Consider the following 14,195-nt stretch of genomic DNA (forward strand, 5'->3'; position numbering starts at 1 on the left):
ACATTTAGTAAGTGAAACATCATATACGTCACACTCTGAGAATTAAAAGCAATTTCTACAACGTCGCCTTGACGCCACTTTATTTTAGGTATTTAGGTGCGACGGCGGAGAAAAACATTGTGAGAAAACTTGCAAATGACAGCTCTGAACCCTTTCCTCGAAAGCATATGATATCGTTATTTACTGTACACCTAACTACTTATACTCCGTGTATTATGTAACTTAAATGCGTTCCTACTAATAAATTTTATTGCAGAATAATTTTGGCCAGGCAATCCTCAACAAATATTGCCTCACTTCACAACGATGCTGCTGGTTACCTTCGAAAGCAGCAGTGATCGTAATTGCTTTAATGGGTATATTACAAAGTATGTTGCACATTTCATTTTTTTTCACCGGTTTAGACTTACTCGTGCATGCTGGTGTACATGAAATTTTTAGCCAAATAATTATTCATACTTACGCTGTTATAGCTATATTGTTATTTTCGTTGCATATTTTGTTACTAATCGCTGCATTAATATACAGTGAACCGTTAATTTTATTATACCAATGGTCTATGATTTTTTATAGCGCGATAGATTTCGTTTTCTTTTTATTTATGAGTTTTGTTAGTGATTTAATATCGGCTCTGATTTTATGTTCAATTTATATCATCTACTGGACTCTGTTCTACATTTTCATATTCTCTGTTATTAACGGTTTCAGGAGGAATATTCATACAATTGTAATTGTGATAACATGATAAGTATCTTTTAAAGTATTACATAAGTGTATAACAATGTAACAGGTTTTTTCTTTGCCATAGTTAAAGGTAATTTATGTAAGGCTAATCGAATCACAATTTGCAATTGATAAGCAATTCGTCATGGTTTGTTTACAGTTTGGCGTATTGTAACATACGTAACTTATAAATGTGAAAATGTTTAAATGAGAACAACTACCTACATTTACTAGATCTTTATCTTTCTTCGAATCAATAACAAAACAACAACAAATCAAATAGTATTTTAATTATAAACTTGCTTAACATAATTGAGAACAACTGAAAACGACTAGTTTAAACTCATGATACCTTGAAAAAAAAACACTTAATAGGTATATACCTAAAGTACTATTTTGCAGTTCCGAAAATTTACAAAATAATGTTCAGCTAACCCACTGGATTAATTAACACTGTGCCTGTGTGAATGTGTGAAATATTTATGAAAATTCTAAGCGCAACATTAACTCACATGAATTTGAAACACTCCACACTCAGCCGGAGCCGAGATTGTGCCACGGATAGAACGAACGAAAAAAGAACACAACGAGCTTTCATGTTCCCGAGCTTGTATGTTTGTATTAATAATTTCGTGTTCGCCAGAAAAAAAAAAACGTCGTCAGAAAGACTGCATGTCTGACAAAATTCTAGCAAAAACACCTGCTGCTGCATAAGCTCCAAACCTTCTAAACAGGAAGGAGATAAAGAAATAATTCTTCAAGCAGTACTTACAACACACTACGTTTTATATCGATATGTATGATCATATTTGCGTTTCACATAAATTATATATTTTTAATACAAATCATGCAGTAGTATAAACGAGTAGTCGACTGAGTATTGCATTTATATCGTCCACGGAAGATGTGGAAAATAGAAGGTGTTCCAGGAAGCCGCAGTTGGCGACGCAGCACACGCTCGCTAGCAACAACATGAGTCTGCCGAACCGCGAAGAGTCTTTCCCAGCACAATGCCTCTGTAGCTGTATTAATATCTTCTCCTGGGACATTTCCATTTGTGAAGATGTTATGTCTAGCGAATCTAAAGGAAACATATTTTTAATGTCATTTTTTTTTCAATATCAATAATTTATTTGTTAAATTAAGTAATATAGAACTAGTAATTATACTTAAGAGTTTCCAAGGTTAGTGTCGCATTGGCGATGTAAGGAATGGTTAAAATTTCTTACAGAGCCATTTTCTATGGGCGGTGACCAGTTACCATCATGTGGACCATAAGCTCGGCAACCAATGTATACCATAAAAAAAGTACAGCTAGTCAGATTTTCCAAATAATGGCATCCATACACTGGCAATGTAAATAATAAAAACTATTGCTTAAATTGTTAACGTGGCGCTAACCATCTAAGAACTAATGTTCCTTTGTTAGGCACGAAATTTGTTTTAAAGTAGTTACATAGAAGTTAGCAGTGTTGAATATGTATGCGTGAGTAAGTAAGTTAAGTAGACTGCAACTTATTAACGTTACTAGATAAAGTTTATAAATATGTATTCGAAAATGAACTTATCAATACATAATTTAATTAAAGGACGACAATTATATTACCTGTTCGAAATAACAATGCCGTTTTCAAACAGTCGAACTCAGTTTTATCTAATCGACTCTGTCCAATTCTCTTCTGAAGAGCTGCCAACTTTCTGAGTTCGTCTTTGATATTTTGCCGCTTCGAAGTGATAACGGATGAAATGTGATCTGTTGAAATACGTATTTTTTTATCTTTGTCTATCTCAGCCTTTACATATATTATCTTTTTATTGATTGTCAAGATTAGTCGCCAGTAATCTATGGCAGTAATCTCAGATTCAACTAGAATCCATACAGTCTAATAAAATTTGGACCTCCTTAATGTTTGATTTCCTTAATTATTTCAGCATAGTTACACAAATAAAGATCTAATAATAATACTATATATAATTTTGGTATTATATTAATTTTGATGGCATTGTAGATACATATAATAACATAGCTAAATATGCTATTTTCGAAATTATTATAATCTGAGAAAATTACAATATTTGAAATTTTTACCATATAAAAATAAACATGTATATTTTTTAAATTACATGGACCTTACCATGTATGTAACGGAGACTGTATATGAAATAAGTAATTAAAAAAATCTTTGTCTCACCTTGGTCGAAGTAGTATGAATATTGCGCCGCGTGTAAAATAAATAGCTCCTTCCAATTACTCTGAAGCAAAGATGTCTGTTCGCTTTGGGATATCTGTTCAAACGATGCCACGCTGTGCAACCATTTCACCGTAGCAACTAACAATTTTGCAGCTGGATCGTACAATTCTATATCCATGAGCATGGGATTTTGAAATTTTATTTTGCGCTCTGCATATTCGTCGCCGGTCTTTCTGGTTGGTTCCGTTTGTTTGACCGTTTCGAATATTTTTCCTTGTTCAATGAATATGATTTCGTCTTTATCAATATTCGACATAGAATCGTTTTTGGCGGAATTTCTCCTCACGTAATGTAACGGTAGATCAAAACTTGCAGTGTTTCCATGGAAACCTTCATCTAAAAATTATTTAAAATCAAGGGAATCAAGTTTACATTACAAATTCAAATATTCGCAATGACTTAGACAATGTTAAATTCACATTTAAAAATCGCATGGCTTATGGCTCGCAGCAAACAATTACCATATTAAGTATTATCAATATAGCTACGTATTTATTAAATAATTAAGTATATTTTATTATTATTCCATAGTATTCGCTAGCGAAACTTAAATAAGTACAATGTGATCTTACTAGATCCTTCGTTGTTGCTGTCCATCTTGCAAGCTTCTTCAGAACTAGACACTTCGTCTTCTTTAATTTTATCGGAGAGCTGTGAGTCTGGTTTCTCTGATACATTACTGTGAAACGACGCATTGTATTTAGGTGAATGAAGACTATTTGAAAATGTCTCTGGAAAACAAAAGTTTTAAGATTTACATGAAATTTAAATAATATTTAGTGAAATTTAAATAATTTTTAGTATTTTATCGAAATACTAAAAATCAATATAATCTATACAACACTTAACGTAAGTTCGCACTCACTTTGTGAATCCATACACAGTGTTTGATTACTTTCTGCGGGCAATATCGGAGGGTAGAAAATATTTGAAGGTAAATATCCGGGATGCGGTACGGAGTAGTGCATTGGATTTGTGAAAAGGGGAATTTTAAAAGGATTGAGAGGGTGAAGTGGGTTTGGATTGTTGAGCGTAGGCCTTAGGTTCTGGATATCCATTGAATCAGGAACTCTTGGGAAGTTTTGAAAGGAAGGATTTTCTAGAAACAGATTATGATTTCTTTCGAGAAGTGTGTTATAGGCGTAGGGAGTGAAAGTTGGTATGGTGACAGGGGTATGACTGGGGAAAAAAGGAGGCTGTCTTGATAAATTGTAGCTTAGTTTCTGTAAAGCGAGCTGATGTTGGTTCACTGCTGGTCTGGGGGCACGTTCGTGTTGAACCGCTGAAAGATAACGTCTAATTTATTTTATGATCTTAGCTTTATAAAAAAAACCTCGAAGAAATACAAAAGTTGGAGACTTTCGAGCAAATTCAGTTTAAACAAAACATAAAAACACCATCTAATACCATCTACAGTTACATTTTTTTCGTTCGATTAATTATTAATTTAAAAGAAAGAAATGTATTGATATCTACATGAGGATAGCTTACGTATGCGTATGTTTTTTATTAATTCTGTTTGAATTTTGACATTTAAGCGTGTTGATTAGTTGTTTTTCTTGTCTAATTCAAAATAATGTAGCTTAAACTTAAATACAATTTGAATCAAGTATCATTTACCTACGTGCAAGTGTCTATATGCTTGCATATGAAGTATGAAATAAGTAGAGTATAGAAATAGTGTAGTCTTTGTACTATTAGAAGAACACTTGTTTGTTACATAAAATATACGATATAGTTAATTCAATACAAATAATTTGATTACAGTGTTACTTATTTATTTTGTTCGATTAAGTTAAATATTAATTTTGATACAGAATTATAGACTTTTTAAAGCCCTACTTGTCGGATGCTAGTACCTAATTAAAACCATATTCTCGAAAAATTATATTGTGTAAATATGACCTCCTTCGGTCAAACCGTTAAGGTTAAGTTACAAGATCACCAGCAGCCGTACCATTGTTCATAATAAAATAATGAACTTATGTATATAAAATAATGAAAACGAAAACTAAAGATATTCAATGTACAAACAATTCGAAGTGATCAATGTTACCGTTAATAATATTTACATTAAAATACAAAGCTGTGTATATAAATCAGAATGGGAGCCAACACCTGTCCCATAAAGCGACCCTAATTCAATGAAGCTTTTATTAAGTTTGTTCTCAGAAAAACATTTATGGATCAAATCTTGCGGCTAAAATTACAAGTGAGTAAACATCGACGGCGATTGTCACGAACGACGAACAAATTTTCTAGAATGCCCTATGTGTACATACCCATGTATATCTCGTAGGTGTCAGTGGGCGTTGATACGACAGGGTGACTTGGCAGCATTATGCGATCAATTTGACATATAAATATACTGGGGATACCGCTGTAAGTGAGGTTTTATTTGTTGTGAGATCTGCTTTTGACGCAGTGTAGCGGGAACTTTGGAAACCTCTTAATGTTTAGGAAAAATATAATTGAGTGTGTCACAACGATAGTATCAAAGTATTAATAGCTTACCTATTCGGATTAGTTAAACACGGATCATGAAACTTTTTATCTCTGAAAAATGTCGAATTTCTGTGGGATAGATTTGTTTTTGTTTTTCACGGAGCAAGATATAGAAATGATTTAGCATAGTGTTAGCTTAGGACTCAAAGAATTATATAGGCTTTTTATTCCAGAAAAATGCAAGGTTCCTAATGGATAGCATAAAGAGACATATTTCTTTGTAATCGATAAAGTCTGGAAGTAATCAAATCAAAGCTAATTTATGCAGAAGTAACAAAGGCTACTTATACATTACGAATAAAATTTCATGTATTACGAATAAAGGTAGTAATTTTTAGTAAATCTAAAACAAAGTCTGCGGAACCATATAATATAATGTCAATTGTAAGTTGAAAACAGCGAAAAATCACTAATCAATACGGACAAAGTCAGAAGTGTGTGCCGTGGGATCGGAAAAAAATATAACAAAAATTTATAATGCATGACTGCAGATTTAGTAGGATTTTCGTCAAAAACGTGAAGTTTTTAGCTTGTATGACAATGTCAGGTAAAGTTATAAATATTTACGTACGAATTACAATCGACAAATATATAACTTTTTTGTTTATACATCTGTAACTATATTCTTGTCCATCGACTATATTATATCGTACATATTTCATATTGTTTGACGTCTAAACCAAACATCATCAAACTGACTAAAGTACGTTGTCAAACATTGAAATATTTCATTGTCGTTTAATACTGAAGAAACAGACTTGTCCGTTAAACCTAATGGATGTCACATTATGTATAGTTGGATCCGGCCGCGTGTGAACCGCGGCCTGCGGTGTGATCTGAGGGCGCCCACAATTTCCCTCCCTCGACTTTTTTTCACACTCACTGACACTTGTGTACCGCAAATACTTGAAATGTCTCCTAATGGAAAAGACATGCTTCTAGGAGGAAGCCTGAATAAATACTTTATTGAGACAAGCGCCCATTTGTTCCCGTTCAATTTTGTACAGATTTTTCCGATCACGGTTTTATGGAAACATACGAATACGTAGACGTCGCATTTTTGTAAGTGATATGTGTTTTGTGTCACTTCGTTTAAAAGAACATTTAATGTGGGTATAATGACTAACTCGCTTAACTTAAGTTTAAGGAGAATTTTAATAAAATTCGGAGATTTGATATAGCTTGACCTATTGTGTCTCGCACTACTGCAAATTTTACGGTCCGGCAAAACTCTGGTCGGGGAAGTAATAGTTGTTGATATAATAAATCATATATGATGATCTTTCTGTTAGGAAATATTCAGTCAAAAGCCAGCTATGAGAATGAGGGCACAGATTTGTGCGCTGCAATATTTTTTGCCTGGTAAGCTGTTGAAAATAACCGCCGCAACAGAAATCAGTCGGGTCGAAATCGTCATCAGTATAAATTTAATTTTACCAATGTTCATTATTTTCTTCGCATTAAATTCAAAAACCGACGTAGAGGAATTCCAAAAAATATTTTAAAACACAATTGGTATATATGTATACTGTATTAGAATGATAACTACAGATTTTTATGAACGATAACTACCTACCTGAACCTATAGTGCAAAGTCAAAGTCAAAAATATTTATTCAATATAGAAGTGTTTACACTTGTTGATATATATATATATATATTTATATATTTATTTTCATGTTACATGTACAATAATAAACATATTTTTGTTATATGAAACAGCCTGGAGGCGATCATCTCATTCCCAAGGTGTGCAGTCAACTAAAAGTAATTAGTTTTGTAATATCCTTTAGCACACAAACGAATCTTTTGAATTTTATAATTGAATAATTTTGAACGTTTTCTGGGATCCTGTTGTAAAAGCGTATACATTGCCTCAAAAAAGAGTTACTAACCCTGTGTAATCGGGTACTTGGAGTAATAAGTTTATTCTTGTTTCTAGTATTAATGTACTGTACGTCACAATTTCTGGAAAAATCATTTATGTTTTTGCGTACATACATAACATTATCAAAAACAAATTGAGAAGCTACAGTCATTATTTTAATTTCTTTAAATTTACATCTTAACGAATATTTTGGGTCCAGGTTATAAATTACACGAATAGCCCTCTTCTGCAGTACAAAAATGGTATTAATGTCAGCTGCACTATGTCTACCATGAGTATAATTATGTATATATATGTTACTTTTACTTGTTCTTGATTTCTGGTAGCGGTTCTATTAAATAAATAAATTGGTAAATTTAGCCTCACAGTATCAAGTGAAAACTATAAAGAACATTTTAATATTTTTTACGGGTGTATTCCTCATACCAGTGTTATTATAATTACGAGGAAATGAGGATTACAGTACAATCAGTATGGTTCCGCGATTTGGTGTTATTTTGTATTTTCTACTATGTTTGTCAAACAACCCAATGAGTACCGAAATATCATCAGTACCTATATACATCTAATCAATGATTTTGTCTTTCAGATTAGCCTTGAATAGTTTAGAAATCACTGAATTGCAATAACTGCATTGTTTAAGATTGAATTCTGTCACGTGCATATAAAAAAAATGTGCATGTATAAAAGAACTTATATAAAGAACAGCAGGCTTGTATTTGTTACTTTAAATTTCGAATTTCAAACGATGCGATGATAATATAATTTGCAAAAATAAAAATCGCGCGCTGTGATTACGCAGTGCAGCTTTACCTTAATTTTTATCACTTACCGTCCTTTTTCATATTGACGCGTAGACATTTTGAAAAGCGACAAGCCTGACACTGATTTCGTCTGCTGACATCAACAACGCACTGTCCATTTTCCTTGCACACGTAATCCAAGTTCCTTAAAATAATTAACATTAATTTAAAATGTAATGTAAATGTATGTAAAATACTTAAATATTTAAGACTATAATAGATTGAAACAACTGAATTAATATAAGGAATCCAACATTTGATAATATAATCGATAACTATTTGTAGTATTACTTAGTTAAATCCAATTTGTTATATAGATATTATTTCCAATATTTACTTAAAAATGACGACTTGCTTTAAACGATTCTGTTTCACACAAATAATTCCTAGAAAACTTTAATACATATTTAATAATATTGATATCAATATATGCTATAAATATAAAACATGTCAGAAATGACCATATATTTTACCGTCGGATGCTTCGCTTGAAGAATCCTCGGCAGCCGTCGCAGGAGGGCACTCCGTAGTGTTTACCCGACGCTTTGTCGCCACACACCCGACACAGCGCATCTGACTTGCTTTCCATGACCAACTATACAAAAAAAAACGGAGTTAAAGTTAAAACATTTGTTGAATATAGAATCATTAAATGAATAGAGTATGTTTATTTAAGGATAAAGATGGTAATTACTTTACGGTCAGCCTAGATTAGAAATATTTCCATTGAGTTTACACGCCAATATAATATTAAATACAAGGACGCCGTTGTATATGAACATCTAAAGTTTTCTTTATTAAAAGTACATTATTTTCTGGTGTTATTAATAAAACATAATTGACATACTAAAATTTTTTTTTTTTTTAATTTACCACCAAGTAAATTAAAAAAAAAAAAAATTAAATTTGTATTAAAAATCCTGCTTAATAATAATCTTTGATTAACTAGATTGTTCTATATTTATTTACTTAAACGTACATACATACATCGTACTGAATTTAATCGATTGACAAAGTAATATAACGGACTTTTTTTTAATATAGTTTATTACACATTACAATTTATTCAAATTTACCTCATAGCAAAAGCATTCTTTTTTAAAAATATGTGCATACGGAGTATTTTTTATACAATGGTTCAATCAATTTCTCGTCAGAGGCCCGGCGAATTGCAAATTCGCTTGAAGTTTGAAAGAATTCTGTCGCATCATCGGATCTGCCGTATTAATAATCGATTGATTATGCAAAAGGGATCGAATGACATGCGGTGAATTATAATATAATATATATCCGTCAAAAATGCGTTTCGATAAGAATAGCATTTTCGACATCTTCATGTTCATATCACCAAAAAAGAAAATTAAGTTATACTTAGGTCGTAGATATGAAAATAGTAGATATAATAAGAATTGCAGACAGCATTAATTGTAATAAATCGCTTGTTTCATTTGTAATAAGGTTGAAGTTAGCTAAACAACATTTACATAATTATTACATTTCTCTTCTGTCAAAGGAAACGCAATTCATAATTATCTATTCAACCTTAAAAACAGTGTCCTCATATAACGTAAAGCTTGCATCGGTCTATCAACGAACATTATTTATAAATCATAGGTAATTTGATGCCTTACGACGAAGATATAAAGTTCAAGTCTGGTTGAAACGACACCTGTATTTTTTCACACGAGTCGAAAGTTACGGCATACAATAACCTACGTAGTACGTAGGTACGTAGCTAATGACATGCTTTGAAGCAATAAGTCACATTTTCAGGTGAATTTCTTTCGCTGAGTCAATTTATGAAATAATCTTACGATATAAAGGTGAATTTCTTTATTAATTCTTCGTACATGCAATGTATTGTTTTTTTTTTCGTTGAGAGTTTATAATATTAAATAATATATTTCAATAATAATTTGTTATATTTAATTTAAATACAATTAACATTGATACTATCGAAACCAACGTTATCTCTAGGAAATTTTGCACAAAATTGATTTTAATTTTACTCGACTATTTTGTATGTAATGAGCTATTAAAAATAATCGTTAAATTATAAATAATTCCATTTTATGTACGAATAAGAATTTAAAAAGGGCCGTATAATTAAAGTCAAGACTAGAAAACCAAGCAGTTTGTTTGTTTGTTTTAACGTGTTAACTCTTAGACTTAACAGGCCTATATAAAAATATTATTGCGTTAGACCAGTACCTACTTAGGTACCACCCGTTCACAATATATTCAACCGCCAAAAAGCAATATTTATCCTGTGCTGTGTATGTCCTTCCTATGCTACACATAGCTGAGCTATAGAATATGTTCTATACATATAATGTTATGAAATATAAAACATCGCGCTACGCCCCTAGGACGGAGCAGAGATGCTTAACGAATGAAGTCGCGGTACTAGCGTTATTTTGTATATGTCATATTTTAAACACTGAATATTTTATTACAGGAAATAAAATTAACGAGTCATTTCATCATTCAGGATGTATCATCCTTTATCTGCCTTACATTAGTTAGTTTCGCTGAATCTTCAAAAATAGAAAATAGATATTTTTTTTTGTAATCGATTTTAGGTGTGACAATTGTTTTGTAATAACCATAACTAATAAACAAAAAAATAGAAACAAGTCAAAACAATCTTGTGTCTCCTTTTGAGGCAGTAACATAAAGTGTTCACTTCAGTAGGGACATTTTTTAATTCGGTTTGGACAGAATAGAAAAGAAAGTTGTCGTTGCTATAAAATTATAATAGCAAACGGATAGATTGTTTATGAAACTGAATTTATATATTGAATTAAATCGGAAAGTAATTTCTTTGTGAGCACAAGTAGTACCTGGAGAACTATTCAAATAAAAATAAAGATTAAATAATTCAAATCAACCACAACGTTTTAATAAATATATTGCATTATTATTGTTATTATTCATTGCATTTTTTAATATGAATAATTTTAATGGTATAAATACATTAATAGTTGAAGCGTAATATTTATAGCACCTACAGTATGTTTCGAAAACATTAAATAACTACGTAAATATCCACCCTTGTTTTAAGAAATGTTAAATACGGTATCGAAATCAGTTACGCTATCGTCAATTAGACCATATTTTATCGAATATCTGACCCTAACCCTCACAGGTGCTGCGAAAGTCAAAACTTAGTGACGGACGTGTGCCACGACACCGACCTATTCCCTATTCACCCTCTTGGTACTAGTTAAATGAAAGCAAAATGCCAACATGTTTTTGTAATTGTGGCGTGACGCCGCGGCGGCAACACAATTACACCGTATGACGATAACTATGCAGCTCTCGAGGTATAAATTATTAGTCTATTAATGATAAATGTGTCTTTAATTGCGTGTTATATATAGAAGGATGTTTTCGGTTGACAGAACCGATTTTTTTTTATTATAGTTGAAATAGACCTATTTATTCGTCGGTGTTGCGAGCTAAAATTTTAAATTAGGAATTTGAAATTTAATTAATTAAAATTATACCGTTCACGTCGGATATTAATATTTACTTGGGTAGCATTATGAAGCTCTTGTTGTGTATATCAGAGTGTGACTAATTTATAATCACTACCTTGTATAAAACAGCGCTTCCCGCTGTCTGTCTGTCGCTGTGTATGCTTAAATCTTTAAAACTACGCAACGGATTTTGATACTTAAAGAAAGTAGATAGAGTGATTCAAGAGGAAGATTTATATGTATAATACGTACATGCATAATATAGTTCAAAAACACTGATAATAATTTTTGAGGTTTCTAATGGGATGTCGTAAATAAACACATATTTTTTTTACTTACATTGCGCTACAATTGAACACTGGCTGAACCTTACGGGATAGATCAAAATTATTTACTACAGTATTGTACACCTTAAAAAGGTCTACAAAAACGTTTGCGGTGGTATATGTCTATCTCTTAGCGACATTCCACAATAACAATTTCTTATTTTTTACTTCTTACGAGGAGTAATGGCTTATTTACGATGAGTTTTTTAATTAATACAGCATTAATCCTTATCCAATTAAGTAACTTAAATACATTGTGCATTTAATAAATATCAATATGGCCCTTTACAGCATGTAATTTAAATGAATATTTTCGAAGACATGGCGGTTCGTATTGTCTTAAGGCAAAAAAAGCTGTGAATGTTGTATATAAAGACATTCTGCAGGTATATTATATTTAGTATCAGATTTGCATCCGGTCACTAGTTTATACATATATATATATATATACATATTTGGATATAATTATGACTGTGTCTTATTCAAAAAGCTTCAATCTACCAAAAATGTACTAATTGATTAATACTTAACGAATAGTTCCGCTCATATTAAGATAACCCAATACCGTATTTATTAAATTGTAATGCGCAACCGATATCACTTTAATTCAAGTGCACATTAAAAATATTAGCGAAAAGATAAACAGTATTCAAATACCCAGTGAAATATCAAAGGGAGTCTCGTGTTGTCGTGTCAAAGCTATAATAATAAGCTTGGCTTTACTGACATACGCTATGCGGGGGGCACTGACATTTCAACTGCATAATTATTATCAGTACAATGAATTTATCACAATAGAAATAAATAGTTTGATTTTAAAATAAAAGCAAATGATTCGACGGATCTATGGATATATATAATTTTTTTTAAATATATATTTATATACGAAAGCATCAGTTTTATGCGACTAAAAAAAAAACTCACATGTATATTATTATGCTCTTGTTATTTAACGTAATCAAGATAGTTTGCCTACCGTTGTACAGGTAATTTAATCGAGTTCAATTCTGTAATTTTCAAAAATTTATACAATGTTATGAAAACGTAAGATCAACGTCAAATAGTAGATACATATCTCATTCGTCAAATAATAAAACTTGAAAACACTGTAACTTGCGAAAAATCTAATTCCGTATAGGTATATATATTTTAAATCCGTTTCTGTTATTGTATGTACATATTTTGCGATTAGCTATCTTAATCGTGTAATTTAATTATAATTAATAAAAACCAAATTGTATCTGTAGGTATGTATTTATAAATTAGCCATATCTATATTCTATATTAAGTTAAATCTATTTCAAGATTTGGCAATAAATAGAATTGTCCAGAATAAGTACCTACAATTGTAGAATTCACTAGTCGAACATTTTTGTATTTTCCAATATATTTTAATAATCTGGACTATTGGGCAAGAACATGCTACGGTACGTATTTTTGCATAATGTATTTCTTAAAAAGATAGTTGAAATGGTAATAAAAATGTATTATACATTAAAAATAAATGCAATATATATATTTTTTTATTTTAAGTGAATATACATTTTATTCATATTGTACTGTATTAAAAACGATGTAACAAAAACCCTATTGGATTTATCCGTACATCGGTATTCGTTGTTAACACTTATAGACTTAAAACTATACAATAATAACAAAATAAAATATAAAAGAAACAAAAAGCAGGTACATAGCGAATAAATAATATATAATATAAAAATAAAGCAAACGAGCCTGAATTCGATAAGCATACCAATGCCACACACCACACCAGATTCTCATAACTAACTCTCGTAAAATTTGCTCGAAAAACAGTATGGATGTGATATGAATTGCATATTATATTTGCAAAGTTAACGATGTGATACCACCATAATTATATTAGAAAATTGGCTTCTTAATATTTTCATGCTGACAATGCTGAAAATTGGATAAGAACAATAATTTTTAAGCTATATGACAAAAATTAAAACGTACATGACAATAATCATAATAAACAAAAAATAAGATTTAACTTCAAGCTACTTCGGATGTTTTGTTTTGCTTTTTGAAAATTGACTTAACTATATTAAAGAAGTAATAGAACAATAATTATATTAATGATGAACTCGTGAACAATAATTTCGATTATAGATATAATACAGCACAAAATAAAGCAACAAAAGTGTTCAAATTATATCACAGTTCACATTCAAAGTCACTAACGTTTGAGTTACA

The 14,195-nt window shown here is 30.9% G+C and overlaps 2 protein-coding genes across 2 annotated transcripts in view; both read right to left on the reverse strand.

Annotated features, from left to right (window-relative positions):
- The window catches only part of LOC113404191 (acyl-coenzyme A thioesterase 13-like), a 216,125-nt gene that overhangs the window by 671 nt on the left and 201,259 nt on the right, over window positions 1–14,195 (reverse strand). The gene's annotated exons all lie outside the window — the stretch shown is intronic.
- LOC113404225 (nuclear receptor subfamily 2 group E member 1-like) lies at window positions 1,232–8,759 on the reverse strand. Its single transcript, XM_026645066.2, has 7 exons — window positions 8,644–8,759; window positions 8,200–8,315; window positions 3,841–4,257; window positions 3,548–3,706; window positions 2,916–3,311; window positions 2,330–2,476; window positions 1,232–1,804 (listed from the first exon to the last, which is right to left on the reverse strand). Exons 1-7 carry the CDS (start codon window positions 8,757–8,759, stop codon window positions 1,569–1,571), a joined length of 1,587 nt encoding a protein of 528 aa, XP_026500851.2. The 3' UTR covers window positions 1,232–1,568.

This window comes from Vanessa tameamea, chromosome Z (genome assembly GCF_037043105.1).
Source record: "Vanessa tameamea isolate UH-Manoa-2023 chromosome Z, ilVanTame1 primary haplotype, whole genome shotgun sequence".
NCBI lineage: Eukaryota > Metazoa > Arthropoda > Insecta > Lepidoptera > Nymphalidae > Vanessa > Vanessa tameamea.